The 22173-nt window shown below is 36.7% G+C and overlaps 1 protein-coding gene across 3 annotated transcripts in view; it reads right to left on the bottom strand.

Moving 5' to 3' along the window:
• Window positions 1-349: 349 nt before the first annotated feature.
• NADK (NAD kinase) overlaps window positions 350-22173 on the bottom strand; it is a 25918-nt gene continuing 4094 nt past the window's right edge. Inside the window, exons 1-12 of one of the 3 annotated variants that reach the window (XM_035903585.1) lie at window positions 17627-17755; window positions 16946-17159; window positions 11654-11737; window positions 7082-7211; window positions 6437-6545; window positions 6109-6194; window positions 5703-5805; window positions 4747-4898; window positions 4119-4218; window positions 3331-3488; window positions 2084-2166; window positions 350-954 (exon numbers count right to left, since the gene is read on the bottom strand). In XM_035903585.1, coding sequence (XP_035759478.1) covers window positions 807-954; window positions 2084-2166; window positions 3331-3488; window positions 4119-4218; window positions 4747-4898; window positions 5703-5805; window positions 6109-6194; window positions 6437-6545; window positions 7082-7211; window positions 11654-11737; window positions 16946-17118 — 1326 coding nt within the window. In that variant the 5' untranslated portion in view covers window positions 17119-17159; window positions 17627-17755 and the 3' untranslated portion in view covers window positions 350-806. Of the gene's footprint in view, window positions 955-2083; window positions 2167-3330; window positions 3489-4118; window positions 4219-4746; window positions 4899-5702; window positions 5806-6108; window positions 6195-6436; window positions 6546-7081; window positions 7212-11653; window positions 11738-16945; window positions 17160-17261; window positions 17511-17626; window positions 17756-22173 lie in introns of those variants that run through there. The other 2 variants (XM_035903584.1, XM_035903583.1) reach the window with 2 other exon arrangements.

The raw sequence follows: 22173 nt of genomic DNA, 5'->3' as shown, positions 1-22173 counted from the left end.
CCCACCAACAGGAACTAGAGCTATAAACTAACTCAGCTACAAAAATGCTGTAATAACCAAGTCCACACTAATGCTTGTCCATGCTATATGTGGATATTTACATAGTGATGACAGCCAAAGGTCAAACACTGTTCAAATGGGCATAAGATACATATATAGATATGTATGCATATATTAAAAAAACCCAACTTTCTACTAGTTCCATATATTAATAAAAAACATTCTTCACGGGTGTTTCTTCACACTGTGTCACATTCACAAGTAAGAAGAAAGCATTTTTAGCACTGTCTTGATGGGGAGCTGGGCAAGAAGTATTTAAGCTAACAAAGAGAAGCTTTTTTTTTTTTTTAAGAAAATTTTAGAGCCTTTATATGCATAGCAGTCTTAAATGGAATTACAAATATACCAAATTAAACAGAATATTTTAATGCCACTTTTGTACTGCCACTTTTCTATTATGTATCTACATTCAGCCTACCGTGTTACTGGTAACTTCCAGGTTACAATCAAATCTACAGATGCTGTTGCAATACCAATCAGAAGTAATAATTTTCAGATTGCTCATTTGAAGGAAAATTCATATTGGATTACAACAACTGGAGCCTAATTTCTTCCATTCATACTCTTGGGGGACAGGAAGTAGCACAATAATTTCCAGCCATCAGCAGATCAGACAGATATAAACTATAATCACTATATAGGTCTGAGATGGTGACCACACTTATTAGCCATAAACTTAAAAATCCAAGCATATAGAAGGGATACTGCCACTTTCCATTCCCATGAGTCTTGTTAGATGTAGACACTCAAAATTCTTCTTCTTCAACAGCAAAGTTATTTTGCTTCTTCCGAACATTCCAGTGTAAACACTCAGCCAAGCTTTCAAACCAGTCGCTCACAGGATCTCGGAAACAGATCGAAGGAAGGGGATAGCAAGAGGTAGTGATGCTAATACTGCAACAACACAGGAATACCCCAGTCAGTCAAGGTCAATGAATAGCAATTTAAAAAAAAAAAAAAAAATAAAAAAAAAAACTTCTATTCACTATCTAACTTAGTGCTATGTTCAGCCAATTTGGTAAAACAGCGAGCTTCCATAATCAAGCAACCAAGTCTGCAGGCTCATCTAAACAGAGTGAACACAGGGCTTAAAATTGTTAACAGATGCATTGTGGACAGCATTCTCTGACACAGTGAAACACTGAACCTGCTCCATGACATCCTGCAGTCTTTTACTGGTCTTCACATCAACAACACAGGGACAAAGGAAAATGTAAGTCACCCCCTTGGCCTTCAAGTTTCAAGTTTTAACTATAAGCAACAGCACTAAGAAGTCTAACATCTAACAAAGGGCTAAATCTCATGTTTGAATCCTTACTGGTCTCCTGATCTATTCCATAGATCTTTCAACCTCAGAAGAAATACAAACGGTTCATAATGGAGTGCCATGCCAGCTATACATTTTCCTTCCTGGCAACTGGAGGCCCTTCCAGCTATACATTTTCCTTCCTGGCAACTTGTATGGACCAAAAAAAAAAAAAAAAAAAAAAGTCATCCCAAATAGCAAGTCTGCCAGTCACATACCACACAGTTGCCTTAAATCACCTCCCATTAGGAAAAGCCACCACATTTTGTGCATAAAAACCGAGGAAACTTCGCACACTGCATTTCACTCACTCAAGGCAATGACCACAATCATTCAATACGTTAACACAGTTTAAACCATATGACATTATTCAGAGCCACTGCTTACGGGCAACTCCTGTTGGTTTACATCCTCCCAAACTCCTAAGATTTATCTTAAATTTAAATTTACAGAATTTTCTGAAAACACGTCCGCCAAGCATGCAACGTTTACATGCTTTTGTCTTAACATTTCACTTGCTTTCACAGGAAGATCTAAAAAGCTCAAGTTAGAAATTAAATACTCCCAGTGCAGTTAGTGCTGTAAGAGGTGTTAGGGTTTATAAAAGCTTGTTTCTTCACTGCCAGTAACCCTTTGGGCAGATATTAGTGAGAGAAGTACATGAATCAGTATTTTCTGTGCTTATGAAGAGATGCTACAATCAAAAAAAGGCTTAACCTGTCTCCATGGCATATTTCCTGCCTCTTCCTTCCATCAAATGAAACCCATGCTGTATTCCTGGCATCCGGAGAGAGCATAATCTGAAAAAGAGAAAAGAACTAAACTTCAGATCCAAACCCTATTTTTCCAAGAGCAAGGAACAAACACCTCCTCCATCCTCCCTCTGAGTACAGAATCGACTCTTCACAACTTTACAGGTGCACTGAAATTCATAATCTGTCCACAACAACAGTGCAGTAACACACCACACAAGTTCCTAAGCTTCATTTCATGTTTGGTGTATATATATATTTTTCTACATGCAGTAAACTCCCTCCCTTTTAAGTACAAGGTCATAAACTAGAAAGACCTTCCAGTTACAGCCAGTGCATGCTTTAATTCAGTTACATGAGTTGACTTTGCATCTCTTTCCAAAAAAATAAAGTTAATCCAGAAAAATAGATTTGAATACATAATGAATCTAAAGCTGTCAAATTTAGGAGATTTTGCTCATATTTAATAGAAAAGAATTGACTACCATTGGTCAGTAAGCACCCACTGACATGACAGTAATCGCAGACTGAGAGCAGTGCTGTGAATATTCAATTTATGTTGTAAAACAGGAACAAAAACCCAGTACACACTTATTTCTTAATGCTAATCTAATATCCCTAGGAGAGCCCTTCTAAACATACTAGCCCTCTTCAAACTTACATAGGCCGGAGGCTTGTAACAGATACAAGAAGCAGAAAGGGGTTCTTCCTTACACATGGGTATTTGTTAAAAATACAAACTAACTAAATCCATTTTATATTCAGGTATTACATGCCTTTTTTCTGCAAGACAGCATTAACAAAAAAAAAATTAGTGAATGCAGATAACTACCACTATACTCAAAATCTGCAACACTTAGTTTTTTAGCCACCAAAGTGTAACTTTTCATTCCTTTAAACACCACTGATTTACATGCACTTTAGCTGAAATTATGTAAAATGTTATTAGTCAGAATGCAAATGTATGCACTCCCATTTTGCAGAACATTACACAACTACAATCCAGTAGGAAGCAGTGAAAAGCATTCTGCTAGTGGGTATGTTATCTTAAACAAAGATGCATTCTTCAACTAGACTTGATCTGGTGCTCCTACAAATAAAAGAATGCAGGAGATAGACGGCATTTCCTAACCTCTTCTGCTTTGGTCAGGTTCACATGGTTATTACAAAAATTTTTATCTTGGAAAGAGAAATAACATAACAGAAGCTCACCTTGAGTTCCACTCCTGCAGGTACAACAATAGGTCTGAAAGACAATGAGTGAGGGCAGATTGGGGTGATCATTATTGCAGGAACATTTGGATGAATCATAGAAGCTCCTGCTGCAGCTGCATATGCAGTGCTACCAGTCGGCGTGGAGACAATGACTCCTGTGAAAGGAGCAAAAATTTCACTTACATTAGCATCACAATCAATGTGTTATTTTGGAAGAAGACTGAGAAATAGCACTGTTACGAAAATGAAGCAGAGAATGTATCAACTTGTATTTCACAGGAGAATTGCAGTCTAATATACAAAAAGTCAGAAACACTCTTCTAATCCTGGCACAGCAGGTTTGTTCTATGGCTTCATGGAAGTTGCATAAACTTCTAGATCTCAGGTTACACAACTTGGAAACAGTGACATTCATTCTTTTGAGGGTAAAAGCTTTAAAGACAAACTTCTGCATTGCATGAGTTGAGATCTTAGGCCTTCAGCAAATTCCAGATATCCAAGCAAATTTTTTCTGAGCTCTTTCTTGCCCTTAGTCCTAACATATCATACACAAAGAAACTCACACTTGCCTTCATGAGTCCATAAACAAAGCTTACAACACTTTAATGCTTCGTTGTGGAATGCATTAGTTACCAATGAATAAACATACCTATTCTTTGCACACTAATGTTTTCTGTCACCAGTGAACTGAGAGATTTTGTTTCCACGTGAGAAAATCCTCCAGCAAAACAGCCAGCAGTCTACACATGAACTGATAAGCTATTTAACTGAAGGAGCAGACTCACCATCTCCTTGCACTGTTGTTATCAGGTGTCCATCTAGAAAGACATCTACATTGGAAAGGTAGGAAGAAGGACCACGATCCACCACAACTTCATTTAGGACCTGCCATGACACCAAATATTACACCAGTCTGCTATTGCTGACTCGGCAATGTAATAAATGACAAGGCAAAACATGCTTTCCAGATCTGAAAAAATCCATGCTGATTTAGTACCTGCCAAATTAGACTCTCTTTGCGCTTCTGTCTTATCAAGTGCCACAGCTGAAGTACTTAGATGTTAAGAATTATTTCCAGAAGCTGATTACTAACAATACGCAGAGCTTTTCTTTTCACTTACAAAAAACTCTGGGATATCCCATGTTAGAACTACTACTTTGTTTTCAAAATAGAAGGAAAACATTACTGCAGGGAAGTACAATATTAGCACTTACCACTGCAAAAAGTAGTGAGGTACACCACTTTTGGTATACAGATTTGGTGCACACATTGTAAATGAGAGTGATATAGATCTGTCCCACACTATGAGGCTAATGTGAGTAAACTAATGAAAAGGGGAGATTTATAATAAAACAAGTACAAAACGTTTTACAAACAGCATATTAATACGTTCGCTTATTTTGCCCTCTGACCTGATATTGCATGATTTGCTTGCCCACTTCTTTCTCTATATTTGTAGACACCACTCCATTTTCTTCTATACCATTTTGTACCGTCATTTTCTCTCTGTGCTCTTTTACTACTTTCACTTTCAGCCTGCTTCGTAGAACAAGCGCTGCATTACCTAGAAGTGAAATACAGGAGAAAGTACACAAAATTATTTGCTAGTATAGCAAATAAAACCCTGTAATGACTAGCAAACTGTATGAAACACCATTCGTCTACTGCCCATGCTTTCAATGCTCCCAATTTCATTTACAAGATAATTGTCTGTATTTGGTTAAAGCTCAAAACTCATTTTTAGTAGCAATGAGCAAAATTAAAGTCAAATTTGAACCCAGTCCTTCCTTCCCTTTCCTCATGATGTAAAAAGACCATTTAAGTTTCATACGGACATGATCAAGATTGGAAAACACCATTAGGCTCATGTGATCTTCACTAAGACAAAAGCTAAGCTTGAAGAAAATCAGTGCAATAGGAACAAACACCTATTAAAAGACAGCATTCTAGCAACATGCGATTTTTATGCATCTTTTCAGGAATCTACTTTGGATGCAACTTAAATAATCTCATGTTGAAGATCTCTAAGCACTGCACTGCTTAGAGAAACAGACTACCACAGACTTCAGAGCTACGCTCTATTTGTATGTTTATCTGTCATTTAACATAAATTCTGCATCATCTTTTACTTGTTTACTCCACACAGGACAAAGTTATTTCTTAGCCATTTTCCTTTACAGAACAGTATGCAAAGCAGCACTGAATGGGTCAAGGCAATGCAATATTTTTGTTAGTTTAATATACATGCCTTGTGACTTAATCTTACGGGACAACCTAAATGAGTGGGTTAAGAAAGTTTACTAGTCTTGGAAAAAGCTACAGAAAATATAACAAAAAGAAACACCACACCTTGTCCCCTTAAATTTACCTTCTATAACCTGAGTGACTTGGGACTGAAAATTCTCAAAATTAAATGGAGTAAGAAATCCAAGGGATCCCAGATGAAAAGCCATAACTGGAGGTACACTACCCTATCAATAAAGAAAAGAATTTAAAAGCTACTGAATAAAAGCAATTCATACTTCAACTAATTGCCTGTAAATATTTTGTCTATTGATGTAATTTCAACTATGCATAATAAAACCAACACATTACATGTATTATTTTCAGAAGGTACAGGGTAAAACAGGCTTGATAAAAAAGAAGGAATGAACAGCAAAGAACAAATGCTGTCCTGAATAATCAAAGGGAAAAAAAAAACAAAAAACCAACCCAGCCTTCAAGTACTTGAAAAAGAAAAGAGGTCTTTAAATCTATTTCCCATAAAGACCAACCTGGAAAAGCGAAGAAGCATAAAGTAAGGTCCCATCTCCTCCCAGGCATATGATAAAGTCTATCTGGTTGGAGATATCATCATAATCTAGAAGCAACATTGAAACAAAAGTTTTAATTAAGTTTTATCAACAGTCTTAATTTCCTAACATTAATTAAGTACAGCATGCCAACATTCACTCAGAAATATAAAAAAATAACCCAACTAATGTAGCAACAGTTGTTTGCAAAAGCCACGTTAATTTTACAAACTTGACCCAATGACTAAGGAAACACCAAGACAAATAAGCAATATACTTCACATTTACTTTCAAGAAATCATTACCGTACCTTCTCTGAAGGTGCAAAATTTCTTCTTCACTGGTCCAAAATTATCATCATTAGCTATAGCGGGGTCTTCCAATACTTTTTTTTCTACATACACTATCATATTGTTCTCCTTAAAAGCAGCAAGATAAGCTTGTTAATAACCTCTTAAAAATGACAAAATATTTGACTCTCCCTCTAATTTGCATTAGTTTAAAACATATAAATAATATTCTACAGAAGTGGTCTGCATCTGTTGGTTGTGGGATTTATTTTTAATGTGTGGTCTAATTCTAATGTGAATTTTGCAGCATGCACAGACCATCTCATAAGTTAAACTAAACTTTGGAATATAGATTATATGCTACAGTAACATTGCTGTTTGTTCAAGGCTTAAAAGTTTTTATATCCCATTCCCTGCAACTTCGAATTGCAAACAGAATTAAGGAAAGTTTTGACTTTTTTTTTTTTTAAGCTCTGTACTTGAAGTACTTATGTACTGATCTTAAGCTCTGAAACAAGTTTTACTACTTCCAGTGGCAATGGGTAAAATGATCTGTTCGCACTATACAATTCTGCACATTCCACATTCAACAGAATCAGTAAATGAAAACAGTTTAGATGTAAAATTTTTAATTATGGTAAAAAATGGAATTTACATCTCATTACCTCAGTAAGATAGACACAAAGCTCTTTAAAAGGCTGCAGCAGACTGGCATCACGTATCTTTTTAATAACGAGGACGCTCTTGGGAGGTTTGTTCCATGTCAACCGCTGGCTTGCTGGATCCTGAATGTGCCTAGAGAACAGAAAAAAAGACAACATTAATACATTTTTCTTAAACAACGCTCTGGTCTGTTACAAACACATCCTTAATTGTAATTGCACTCACTCCTAGGACAATAGAAAGAAGGATGCAATAGTTCTCATTGCAATGATGCTTTTTCCCCCCTGAAACCAATCAACGCCTCACTGTATTGAGATGGTAACACAGTATTAAGGCGTCCATTCTTGTAACCGCTACCATGCTAGTAACACCTGCAAACAGGGACATTAACAGAAGCACTACAAAAGCTCTTGGATCAAGTTCCTGAACTGACTGACATCTTCCCTGACACTTCCAGCCGTAATGCTTTCCCCATCTTAGTGCCCTCTCCTCTTAAGCTGACTCAAAAGACAGGGAAACATCCAATCAGGATACCAGAAAAAGCTACAATGCAAATGTAAAAAATAGTGCAATAGTTCCAACCCAAATATTCTTTTTTTCTTTTCAGCAATGTTTCCTTCAGCACTTTTTCCACTGATACCAGTATACAGTCACAGTTTTCTCAACACAGTTTGAAGCCTATAGATGCAGACATAAATTCTACAGTTTTTTACTAATACTAAACAACAGTATCACAAGAGAAGGGCAAATAATCAAGACTGACGTGGTCATCTGTACTAAATCCTCAAGATAAGCCTTAACAACTATGAAAAAACTATCGTACAAAAACTCTATTCTGGGAAGTCTGCATTTGCAACTCAGACTTCTTAACATAAAGTCTCATAAATAAAGGGCTTAAAAAGGAACAGACCCCTGTATATTTCTTGTCCAGGCAAACACTGCAGACATCTAAGCATACATAACTTTTAGGCAAAATTTCTTTAAAGCCCTAACCTATGCATTAATTTTATTCTAACGTTAATCCCAAAACAAGTTTATCTGCTTAAAGTAGCACGACCACTACTTTAAATTAAAAAAACCAAAACAAACCACACCACACCAAAAAAACCCTTGAAGTATTTTAAAACTACTGTCTGCCTATTGCAGGACAGCATTCTAAGACTTGAGAACCTCAAGAACTAAATACATGTACATGAGTAATTTTGCAGCTTTCAAGAGGGTTCAGTAACAGAACCCTCATGTTGCTCTATAATATATTCAGTTGATTTAGGAATACCCAGCTATATTTTCCTTCTTTTATACCAACTTCTAAGCTACGTAATTTCACAGTTGTATTTTGCACATTACAATCATCTCATCCTTTCCCATACGGTGCAGATATAATCCATAAAGCAAAGCAGATTAGTATAAATGCTGAGCAAGCCAAATTTACAGAGAGATTTGGATTTAGCGCTTCAGGGGTTAAAATAAAACTGATGATGATGCTGGAGGTGGAATAACCTGATCATTTTACTCTCCAAAATGCCTCTATTCTACACATAAACACAGCAGAAACTATAGATCAATGAAGTAGAATACCAATAACCTTTACTAACAAACAGTGCTGTCTCTCTCTCTTCTAAATATTATTACCCAACACAGAAAAACACAAATACGCAGTTACATTCAGGCTTTCAACATTACATTATGTTTCACCTCATTGTATTTTACAGTCAAGGAATCACAGAATATGAGGAGGTTGGAAGACACCTCTGGAGATAGCCTGGTCCAATCCCCTGGCTCAGTATCAGGGCGTTTTGAAGATACTGTACTCTGTCTCAACGAACCTGAGATGACTATGAATTTGGAAGGCTTCCTCTGAATTCACTAACCAACCAATAGCTAAACTGAAAATAAAGTAAAATAATAAAATAGAGAGAGTTGCGTTAATGTGCTTATTGCTGCCAAACAGTTGCAAAGGAACTTAAGATGAAGTTTATCTACTATAGTGACTAAGGAAGCATTTTCTATACTAAAGTTCATTTCATAAAATTAAATTCCTCAAATCTCAATACTATTAAAAGGTAAAACATACACACAGAGAAACCACCCCCAAAACCATTTTAAGATGATTAGGCTATCTTCTAAAGCTGGCAAAGAACTAAAGATTGCAGCACTGTTTTTCACTTAATAAACATAGAACTAATACAGACTTCATTCAAATGAAAGACTGCCTATTTCAACTGTACTCACCAATTCCAGGCAGTCCTACTAAACGAAAGATTATTCATAACATGCTTTAAGATCTTCATGTTTCTTTCCAGGAGTCAGGCAAATGCAACAGCTCCAAAAAAAAAAAAAGGGCTGAGGCTTTTATCCCTTTATTAATAAAATGCTACCTCAAAAGAAAACATTTTTCTCCGACTTTTTTTCCCCAGTTAAGTATTTCAATCAGTCCCAATAAAAAGTTGTGAAGCTTTACAGAAAAATCCTGTATAAAGCGTTTATTATTACAGATCTTCAGAGGCAAGATTTCATAAGGAAAATCCCATTTCAAGAAAAAGTTTAAAAACAGGTATTTGACCTCCTCACCCCTCAGCAACACCTGATTCTTTTTTCACTGAATAGCCATTCAGTTCATCTGGTCATCTCGCAGAACAGCCTTCGGAAAGCAGGTTTTTCAATACAATCATCAACACTAGCACTTAACAAGACACCAAGACCTTCATTAACTTATGCCCGAACATAAAATCTAAAATTTTCTGTTAAAAAATTCTCTCCAGTTAAGAGAGTTTTACAGTATTACTGACTGTAGAAAAGAAAAAACCCAAACGAAAAGGTTTTCCTTGTTTTTAGAAGCCACAACAAAAACCTTACATATACTAAGAATAGTAATTTACAATGTGGTCTTCAAGTAGTCCTTTCCTTCAGTCACCTGAGCACATCCTTTTCTCCCAAGCTATTCTGAACACTGCAGAAGCAGCCTCTTCCCTGGCAAGTAGTGTGTGTTCAGCATTGCCTGCAGCCTCTGTACTCAACCGATCTTGACGCTATGGTTATATTGTACCAGGCCGGCCCAGCCCCTGGGGAGGAGCATGTGAATTCACCACAGTCAGGCAGGTAAACCTACAAAGCAAGCTGGGCTTTCAGATGAACCGCAGCACTCCGAGCCACCAACTTTAGAACAGACAGAAAGAATGAGGAAGCTGAAAGTTACTGTTAACTGCAAGATTTCCGCCACACCTTTGTGGGAAAAGTTAGGATACCACCAGCCTGTTTTGAGGAAGACTACTATTATTTAGGTAAAGGTTTAGGCAAATAAACACTTAATTCAAATATCTTACGTTTCACTGAAAGAACAATTAAATAAAACTTTTTAAAAGGACAAAAATAGCAACCACTAACTTGGTTAATCTGCAGAACCCCAATACTCCTTGTTTAACTAACTCAAGACACCATTTGGTGAGTGTGTAATACATTGTGTAAAAAGCAACACTTTTATACCACCCAACCTACAAAATTAAAATGTTTATACACCTAGTAAGCAGAAATCAATCCTTATTTTCACATAAATTTAACCAGCAGAGTCTAAAAGCATGCTTGCCTTACTGATACTCTTCCACTGAAAGTGCCATAGATCAAATATGAAAAATCAAACCACTAGCTCAAACACATAATACCAAGAGAGGGAGAAGGCTTTCCTCAGATTTCACGGTACACAGAACAATTTCTCCTCCTTTCCTTGTATTGTCCATAAAAACTTTTGTTCCTCCATCATTCAGAAACACTCTTCTTTATGTATTCCAAGTTGATGAAATAAAACAAAAAAGCTACCAATAGCTTCTCCATACCATACTTAGACTGCTATAGTGGTGTTTAATACACATGGTGCATTTACTGTCAATTATGTTGGAAAGTGTTTACTACAGTTGCCGTTGTTGACATCAAACTAAGGATTGCAGATTATGCAAAACACGTCTAACCAAAATTTCAGTACTTAATACTATTCACATGCCCTGCTGTATTTTTATATGAAATGGTTAATTATTTTTTTCCAAAATAGGTAATACTGAGCTGTGAGAAAACTCCCATTAGTTTAGGGAGTAGATAATGGGCCTAAGAATACCACATGAATTAGTCACGTAAAACCAGTAAAATTAATCTCCTTTCATGTCTGTTACCCTGCAGGAAGTACTCCAGCTGGCAAACCCACTATAAAAATCCATACAGAGAAACACCAATTGTGTCCTATCACCCCTTGGGAGAAAAAAGAACCAATGACATTCAAACCCATATTATACTTTTCAACATGCAGATCAAGCTAACGCACATCTAATGGGGTTTTACTTGAGAATACAGCTGAGCAGTGCTATCCATTCTTCTCTCAGACTGACTTTTTAAATGGTCAATGTGGGATAAAAATGGCAGGCCAATTTTGGCAATGCAGACCCCAAGCTGGCAATGAAGCAACATGAAAATCTCTAAATCAGGTAAAATACAAACAGTGCTGATTAGGGGGTGAACAGTGGAAAAGCAAACTTATCTTTTTTCCCCCGTAAAATAAGCATAACACCGTTCATTTGACAAGTACTTACATAATCGTTTTAGGATTTTGCAGCATACAGGCCTTTGGTCCAAATGTGGTCACTGGGCATGGTCCATGCAAGGAGCGTGTTCTCCTAAATATATAATAAAAATAATCAATAAGGAAAAGAAATGGATGACAACCCGGGTATAATTAGCTCCCCAACCACCAAAACTACCTCTTTGAAAAATTTGTACTAGGCAATACAGGGCAAAGTACGTTTCTTAACCTACATTTGAGGTTGACCAGCCAACGTAATTTTACACGTATTAGCTCTCACAGTTCCAATCTAAAACTTAACTCCTGTACCTACTCTTTGAAAGCTATTTTAATCAAAGCCTCGCTCACAGTTTATCCCCTCCACATACTGAGTAATCACTTCCTAAATACTAGTAGTGGGCACATATTCTTGTAATATTCATTTCACCCTCACTTTGCACAAGGGAAGCATCACCACCTCAAGGAAGATATGGTCAAGTCTTCTCAAGTTGGTTCTGTGAATTCATGTCAAGCCTGCAAAGATTCTATTTAGCCTCAACTCTTCCGGACACTACAATACAGAACAGTAGATGTGTGTCTCAGCGAGACCAAAAAAATGCATAGATAAATCCCAAATTATAATAGCCAACATGATAGCATAACCAAGTATTTAACACTTTGAGTACCCAACCAGGTACTTGAGAAGTTGACTGAACATTTCAGATTTTGTAGGGTGTTATTTAATAACAGAGAAATTATCAAGTGAGAGACTTGTGGCAATGTTCACAAGAAACTCAAAATACCTCTATAACAACACTAGTGAGCAAGAGAGCAGCAGGTCCATTTTTTGTTATGTAATTCAGTAGTCTCACAACCTTCACTTAACAACGATGCCAAATCAATTAATTAAAATACAAAAGATAAGTCAGGGCTTTTGTTTATATAGTATAAGCACTTTCTCTTCCATAATATTTTGGCAAGCATTCATTTCTGTGGACAATGAATAAGCAAACTAACCAACCATACAGACAAAAACCAAAAAAAAGCCCAAGACTGTTGCTTTCAGGCCATGTTCTCAGAAAAAAACCCCTACAATGATGGTTAACTTTGTGTCATTACTGCGTGTAAAGGATTAGTCTGCATCAATTACTAGGTGACATCAGCTTCCCTGCTGCAGACAAAATAACCACGATACTTCCTTTTCTGTATTTCTTGAAGCACTACATCTCACCTAAGAGCACACAGTTTTAGAACAGGACATTCAGAATGATTAAATGTGGTATAAATACATACAAAATAACTTAATGAGAGCTCTTTATTTCAATAAGGTACAGTAACGTACGTAAGCTAGGTTTCCCAGTGTAAGCCTTGACAAGCATTCACAATGAAATCTCCAACATCAAGGCAATACCTTCAGATTTTTTTGCCATGGTCACGTCACAGTAATGGTGTCCTGATCATTTCAACACTTTTTTTTGTGTTTAAATCTTTGCCTGTAATAAATTACTAAAATGAAATTCCTTCAATTCTAAGGTACATGGAGATATATATCTGCAATCAGTTCTAAGGTACATGGAGATAAATATCTGCAATCCCAGGCCTTAGTTAGTTTTGTTACATACTAAGTTAGTTCTCCATAGTTTTTCATTTTGTTTCCCACCCTGCCTCTTACAGATTACATTCAAAACAGTTCCCTTTTCTTTCCATCACCTAAAACCACACAGAATCCAGGATTTTGACTTTGCTAAAATAGGCAATTCAAGCAGAGCTTTTACTAACCAAAACCATTTCTTCCTAGGTATTAAAGTCATACAGAAATCTACAAACAAGAAATCAACCACTATTGACTGAAACTACTGAAGTCTGAAAAATCTTTGGTTTTTTACTGCTGAGAAAGACTGGGGTAATAATTCAGTCATTTAAGCTGCGGAGTACCTATTAGGTTAATTTAATGTCCTGAAAGATGTATAGAAGACATCCTAGGCTGAGATTAAGGCAGGTAGAGACAAGCAAGAAGTAGAAAAACCCACTATTTGAAAACATAGAAAAAAAGTGGGGTTATTCCATTTATTTAATAAGAGCTAATATAATCTTTGTCTTCAAAGAAATGGGGGCTCTGAAATATCATTTATCCTCAAACTTAAATCCCACCCAGAACACAGGATTACTCCTTGCTCTAGATTCCCTCCCACCTCCTTCAGCAAACCTGCAAATGGGAGTAAAACTTACTCAAGCCATGTAACTCTTGAAACATTATGTAAATGCTATTAGAATTATTCCATTAAAAAGAACAGGAAAGATGCCTTTCCTGTGCTTAATTCAATTAACACAGGAACTGGTAACTAATCTATTGCTTGGCAGTAATAAATTATTACTGCACTGCCTTCCATTGCGTGTATTATAAAGTAGCTCAGACCAGCCTGATGATTCACTCTTAATACTAAAAAAACCCTCAGAAATCTAATAAAAATCAAACCCAGATATAATAAAAAGAGATAACTAAGGAATAAGAGCCACGTCTTATTTGTTCCATGTCTAAGAAGATATGTGTAAGATTTTAATTTCAATAATGAAAACAAGTATTTCATTTCTTACGTTGAACACATAGAAGTGATAATTGTTTTTCAAATAATTTTTTCCATTTATAAATCCAGGCATGACTAATCCAGTCAGATAAGATTATTACTAAATGTTTTCTAAAGTTTACCTTATTTATATTAAAACAGAAAAATGAGCAAGGACTGACATAATTAGAGATTAAATATGTACCAATACATGTAAAGGAATGACAAGTCTCCATCTACTCGTGAACAATTACACTTGAAATCAAGACAGTGAAGTAACACCCTGGTAACATCACCTCCCCCTTCTTGCTCCACTCAAGCCTCTCCCACCACAGGTCATTATTCCATGCCACTCCTGACACTTGGCTAAACTCTGTTCCTACAATAGGCATTAGATATCCACATCTCGCCTTCCTGACATTCAAACAAAATTTCCCCTGCAATCCCTAATTAATAATTGGTATATATTTTGCTTGAGATTTTACCTGGTTTTGTTAGTACTCCACCTATGCACTATTCAGAAAAGAGAAGGTAAAACGTTTGAGTGAACAGAATTTAAAGTTGTTTGTACTAAGACTGTCTTTGCTAAGAATGAGCAGCAACGCACTGGAAATCATACACCTTTCAGGCAAATATACTTGCCAGCTCAAAGCAGACAGGCGACTACTGCAATCTGAGCACTACACAGCGAGCCTGAGATCACTTCCTGACATTCTGCAAAATGCCTTGTGACAGTTTTGCACTAAATTGAAGACAGCCAGTGAACAAATGCAGAGAATCTTCACGACAAAAAAAATCTTGTAAACAATAACCCTAATTCAAACCCACAATGGGTAGGGTCTACAAAGATCGCTTCTAGTTTAAAGAAGTAGTTATTTAGCTAGAAAATGATAACACACAAATTTAGACCACATTGTCTTTTTACACATGTTGACTGAAGTCTACATTCTTAAAGTTTTAAGCGGAGAAGTAAGTGGAAACACTAGTTTCACAGCATGCTTTTAACGTAAAGTCTTACGTATTGACTGACACACAAAGTAGCTAGAACAGCACAGTCCTTTGTGAACATTTCCCAAAAGCATTTAAGTACACTGATTTTCTGAACTACGTATGCAAAGCAACGATTTTCCTAACATTTTTGCCTCTTCAGATAAAGGCTTTTGTTATGCCTCCCTTCACCACAAAGCTTCCCCCTGAGATCTTCAGCCTCTCCCATATACGCTCTGCCTTGCAAGAGCATTCCTACCAGCAAAGCAGTAACTCTGGATGAGAATTTCAGCTGTTGAGAAACTCCTCCATGATTCTGTCCGTGCTTTTATAGAGGGTCACAACGTAAGGTAAAGTTCTGCTATGCTTCCCACACACTGCTACCACAGCATGCTATTCAGACTTCACAACGGGTCCAAAGATCATGAAATCAAAAGTTCTATCCAGGCTGTCCACATGACAAGAAATTTGGCTCAAAGAAGAAAATGGGTGTTTCTCACTGCTGTGAAACAATCTGGAAGGACAAACTTACTTTGTGCTGTCTCACATTACCATATAACCTAAATACACAGGTTTTTAATCACACAGCACTAGAGCTCTGGCTAGAGCATTTGTAAAAATTTGCAGAAGTGTCTCTACTGTTGATTAACTCTTTTTTGAGACTATGAACTCTGCAGATAACCGTTTTGAGAACTATGTCATTTTGATTACAGGTCTGCTCTTAGTCGATCCCCACCTTTAAATTCCTGCCTTCATTTTGGACTAACAACCTTTTGAAGTGCGTTTTAAGAATCCCTTAAAAGCAACTTTTTGAATAAGGGGTAAAGTTGTGCCTACTAATTAAAGATCTGGAACCAAGCACAAAACTGTTCCTTTCTTGTAACCTGAGCAACTATCAAGCTATGAATTAACACAGCTCAATACATATGCATTTGTATTTTATTTCTGCAAGGTATTTAAAATTTCTGAAGCTAGGTTGAAATATGACAAATATCATAGTAGTCAAAGTTCAAATCTACCCCAAACCCCTGGAAGTCAAGTACTTGGGCACAATGGGTTTCTCAAATTTGAAAATTAATATTTTGTGTTTATCTGCTTATAAACAATAACCTTCTAAGCTTTTATACTTTAAGAACTTCTCCTAGCTGGAAATATACCCATACTTTCTTAACTTTCTTACTAAGAAGTAATTTCAATACATGACATTACAGATAGGAGTTTTACGTGCAGTTTGTCTTCAAAAAAAAAAAAAAGGATCTATTACATTTCACATAGCCATTTCCAAATGCAAACACTTTCTTGAATCCCAACTCTGACATACTCACTTCAGACAGCATTTAAATGGCATATGCTCATTTAAATGAGCAACATGTTGTCTTGCTGAAGCTGTATATGCACATCTAGAATGCTGCTGAAATACCTACAAAAAGCAGTTTAAGAGCTCCCAAGAAACACTGAAACCGAAGGCAGGCCTCACAACCAGGGAGAACCTATTTACATGAACGTCAATTTAGAAATAGCCACCTACGCAGCTACTTCAGAAAACCAAGCTCTTTGCACAGCATGGACCATAATCATGGTTCACTAATCATCTCCCTCCCATTACCACAAAACACTGCTGTTACTTCTGTTCCTTATCACTTGTCACAGCTGCAAGACCATAGTTATATAAGAAGAGTAACAATTAAAATCTAGACAACTTTTTTTTTTTTTAAAGTATTTTTTTCATTTTTTTTAAAGGTAGCAACAATAGGAAGAACCAAGACCCGTACCGGAATTCTTTGGTGCTTCCTAGGGCTGGTGAAGCAGACAAACTTCGTGACTTAGCTCGTCCCCGGCTAGTATTGCTCCACTCCTCATCATCATGACATGTTGAGCAATGATAAGCAGAATCTGAGCTCACATCAGCCTTGCTGGTACACAGTTTTTCTCGATTCATCTCCATACTGGAAGTGAAGGAACCTCAGTGAGAGAGAAACTCAATTCCTGTGGAAAAAAACAGGAGAAAGGGGATAGGGAAGAGAGAGAAGAAAAATCTCAGTATTAGCAAAGCTAACAGAGTAAGTCTTAAACACTGAGTTTACCCACTTTGATAAACACTTGGTGAAAGGATCTGGGCAACTGAGAAATTCTTCAAGGTAATCAGAAGACACTGGAAGGAAAACAACCAGAATTAAAGCACATATGTTCCCAGAGTTCGAAGAGGCTCAACACAAAGTTTTTTCAAGACCAGCACAGATTCACATCTCCAGTTATATATGGGGTAAAATAAATTCGGTTTAGATACTGAAGAGGAAGAAAAGCTTTAACTATTTGCCAAGGAATCAAGAATCAATACAGTGTCTCCTCTTAGGTGATAAATACATTGAACAAATAAAACTGGAACACTCTAAGCTGTAAGAGAAAAAAAAAAAACTGTCAAAGTAAGCAAAAAAATAATGCAATAGAGATACCTTTAATTAACTTCAGTTCTTCACAAAAATGAGATTAATACCAAGCTGAGAAAACACAAAAAACAAGTTGGAGGATGATACCGAAGTTCTTAAATCATTTGTGACAAACTGGGGAGATGGTCCAAAACAAACAAGCTGAAAGAAGGACAAATGTGAAGTATTTAATTCCACAAATAATCAGCACAAATAAAAGATAGCAGCTGGCTAGACAGCAATTTTGCAGGTAAAAAAACCCAAACCAAACCCCAAATTTAAATAACCATCCTTCCCCAAAAGTACTAAAAATCCCGTACGTAAGTTCTTATTTTTATTTGAACCAAGCAGAAGCAGCCTTATCAGAATATGAATAGAAAGCAACTTTCAGTGTGTGAATAAACACCGAACTACAAGCAAATAGCATCTAAGATAATTCAGTCTAGAGGAACAGTACATTCCCTCAAGTCAGTTGATTTCAACACAGGGAAAAAGTTAAAAATTTGCAGTTTTCAAATGTTTTCAAAACAGTTCATCACTTTGGATGTGCTTATCCCTGTATCCTGTAGAGAATGGACCATAACATTATTGTAACCATTAAAACAGACTATGGCGCTGGAAAATACTCATAGAATAAAGATATTTGGCTGTGTACAAGTACTGTGTTTCACAGCATCCCAGCCTTTAAATAACAAAAGCATCAATAAAATGAAATTGTAATTTTAGAATGAGCACCGGCTCATTACTAAATTAAGACAGAACAACCACCTAATAAAATTAGAAAATACTGTTGCTCCTACTGTAGATTAGGCTTACCCTAAAAGAAGACCACTACAAAGAAGTACAATTACTGTCATCCATTAATAATTTATAAGATCCTGCACTTGTAAAGATATCAATGTTTAGTTGTTGGTTACTCATTGCTTAGTACCACCTGTGACCAGGACTTGGGAAACAGTCATTTCAACTTTTTTTTTTTTTTTCCAGCTGAAATTAGAAAAATGCCACTCCATTCTTAAGACAGCTTTAAGCTTAACATAAACGTTGTGCTGGCTTGTTGATTTACGCACTTAATTACTCTGATCATGCAAGCACATGTGTAAAACAGACTGTAAAATCTGACTCAAACAGCAAATTATTTTTAATAGATTTTAATTTGTATTACTCTTTTATCACAACCTCATCAAGCTTCAGGAACACATCTCTGGCTGGTTATTGCTGAACTAGCTACAGGAAACAAGTCACTTAGCTATCCGAATTTCAGAAAAGAAGTGACTTTAAAATGAGATATTCAGTATCTCTGACTGGAAAGGGTCTTTCAGCATCTGTGTGTGCATGAGGAAAAGTTCTTATGTTGTTTGTTCTTTAAATCATAACCTAAATTAGCCCACCATTTTTACTTCAGAGATTCCTGGTAGATTTAAACAAGCATTTCTGATGGATTCCCCCCCATGCAAACTGGATTCTGAATTAACAGTCTTCCTCATCAAATACAGAAAGTCAAAATGTTAAGTTCTGAATTTTAACAAAGAGGGCTTTATCCAATAAATTGAAAAAGTTTTTAAAACAGCCATAAAAAGTTAGAAAACGAGACATTCATTTACCATCTGTTTGTAGCTACTGACACTTGTAATGCACTAGTTAAAGGCCTATCAATGAACATATCTTAAAAAAAAAATCTAATACCTTAACTTTTACTTTTAAATCTAAGGATTATTCTCTGTAACATGAAATCATTCTTGTATTTGGTATATCTATTTCCTAGGGTCCAAACAGGCTTCTCCAGCACCTTTGTATAGCCAGACTTCCACACACTTTACCATCTTTCTGGTTTTTAAGGAATTACAGATCTGACTGTATCTTTACTGGAGTACCATGCTCTTAGCTAATATTAACCAAAAGTATGATAGTGAGTCAAGGCTAATGATTAGTACACATGAATACATTCCATTTTGTAGAATCAGCCAATAAAAGTGCTGGAGATAATTATGCATCAATGGAGGAGATCAGCTCCTCCAGAATAATCCAGACAGGAAAAAAAAAAATACACTGGAAGTGGTGGAGGAGAAAAAAAGATACCAACAACCACTGCAACCGTGTTTTATCATCAAATTTAGAAAGCAGGTATTTCCAAAAGAAACCCTGTCCTCACAGAATTACCCTAGGAAATTATAGAAAATAGTTGTTTTGATCTGTATCATAGGTTAGCTCTCAATACACACAGCTGCTAAACCATTTCAGAAATACCGAGAGTGCAAATCAGTAGTGAGCAGTCTCTCATCTCCTCTCACCTATCCCCAGCAACGTACTTCTCAAAGATATTCATATATCCACATATACATATCTGCACTATGCATCCGCAACCAAAAGTCAGAATTATAACTTTTTCTTAAAAATCTGCACCGCAAAATGGGCACACAAAAAAGTTTGACAAGCCCAGGTAGTTAACAGTACATAATTTTCTTTTGCTTCCCCATTACATAGGTTATCAACTCCTCACTCCTTTTTATCCAAACACTGAGAGCTTGATTTGGGCCCAGGAAAATAAAAATTACAACAGTTAAACTTATGGAAATGCAACATCCGTGAAAGTAGTTTATGGAGAATTAGTTTTCTCAGGAACTTAACAGTTGATACATAACACATTCTGTTCCACAGCAGCGCCCTTAACATTTAATAGGTGCAGAGGACAATAATTTATATAGCAAGCAATAAATAAGGTTGTGTTTCCAAGTGACTTTATCTGAAGTATCTTCGTCTGACAGATGCTGCCAGTAAAGAAAATCAGATTAGCACAAAACTGGAAGTAAGACGGTGTACAGACCTACTAAATACAGCCTAAGAAGTTGATATTCCTCCCATGTAATACTTTCCGATTCAGGATGTTTTAGCTACAGCTTACACTGTGTACTGTTTAATTAATACTCCCCTCACAAGACCTTTATTAAATAAGCAGACTTGACATAAAAACAAAACTATCGCTGAACATGCTTCCAGGATTAGATCCAAAAAACTTTAAGCACGTGTCAACAAACTAGTGAAAAGGCTGCTCTGGTCTAAGTCGTGTCCAAAATTAAAAAAAAAAAAGTACTTAGATGTTCAACATTACAGAATGAAGGCCAACTGAGAAAATGTTAACACTTAATATTAAATTTCTGTGATGGAAAGTAGCCAGTTGAGTCACCTCTCATACACACCCAACCTTTTACTGTAGTTTCCCCATCTTCAGCTTCTCTGTCGTTATAAATGAATGCTCACATTAACCAGAACTTCACAGAGGTTTCATCAAACCATCTTCATATGGAAGGATACAACACCATAACATCCCCAAAGTTTTGCTACGCTGTTCAGACTCTTACTAAGGAGTCAGACACCAGGCTGACTGCAAGAGTTCTAGTTACAAAGAAAGTCTGACACAGTTCTACTAAGCTTTCACGTATGTAATCCACATCCTGATGGCCAAGCAAGAGTTACGCGTGCTCACATCTTAAAAAGCCATCTTCTCCACCGTTTGGTCACACTGAATAGCGTACAAAGAAATACAGTCCTTTGATGCGAGCGGTTACACAAGGAGCATAAAGCTGCAAAACGTGAAGTGATTTAGGGGATTGGTTTTTTTAGTGAGCAGCCTTGTAAGCTGTTATTTTGTAAGGAACTCTTCCTGTCAAAGGCATTGCCCTAAATCATTAGAGGATTACTGCAGCGTCCATCCTGACCAAATACACTACTTAAAAGAAGTGTAAAAGTACATGCCTCGTAAACTGCAGCATTTCTATTCATTTCTTAGACATTGCATCAGCCACTCAAAACTACTCATTTTGTACCTTATTATCAACCTGGTATTAGGGCAAAAGAGGGCGTTACATCCAAAACCAGTACCACTTGCCCCATTGCTACATCACTCAATTCTTAATCGCTTAATTCTGTGGAGAAGGTTTTTTTAATATATTTTGTGAGATATATATATATTTATATGTTTATATTTATATATTTCGCTGAAGAAAGCACTCCAATAGCTATTATATGCATCTGACTCCATCCTTAAGGCACTAAACCTCCTTTCACACAAAAAAGGAGGAACAACCGTATCAGGTAGACAAAACTTCCTTTTTCGTTTAGTTTAGAACTTCATGTTCTAGTGTGCCTGAAGGAAAAAAAAAAAACAAAACCAAAAATAATATTCCCTATTGAAAATTCGCAGTCTGACAGCAGTTGAAATTTCGTGGTGTGGTTTTTGATTACATACTCAAGTGCCATTTCTACTAAAAAGCGGACAGTATGACTATCACGTGTCAACCCCCCCGGGAAAACAAGTCCGTTTGTTAACCCTTCGCTCCGGAAACACCAACACCCTCACCTGCGATGCCGAGGAACAGGCACGAAGAGCCTAAAACTCCTCGCCACCCCTTTAGTCAAAACCGCGGGTGTTCAAAACAACCGCGGAGGCGTTCAGCGCTCGTACCCGTCAGCCGATCGCACCTCAGGGTTCCTCACCCCTCACGTTACCGGAGCGCACCGACGGTGCGTCCGGGTCGAACAGCCCTCCCGGGTTTGCAGGCGTTACCTGGAAGCCC

This window comes from Egretta garzetta, unplaced genomic scaffold (genome assembly GCF_000687185.1).
Source record: "Egretta garzetta isolate BGI_Z169 unplaced genomic scaffold, ASM68718v1 scaffold61, whole genome shotgun sequence".
In the NCBI taxonomy this organism is placed as follows: Eukaryota; Metazoa; Chordata; class Aves; order Pelecaniformes; family Ardeidae; genus Egretta; species Egretta garzetta.
This window is presented reverse-complemented; position numbering and strand designations above follow the sequence as displayed.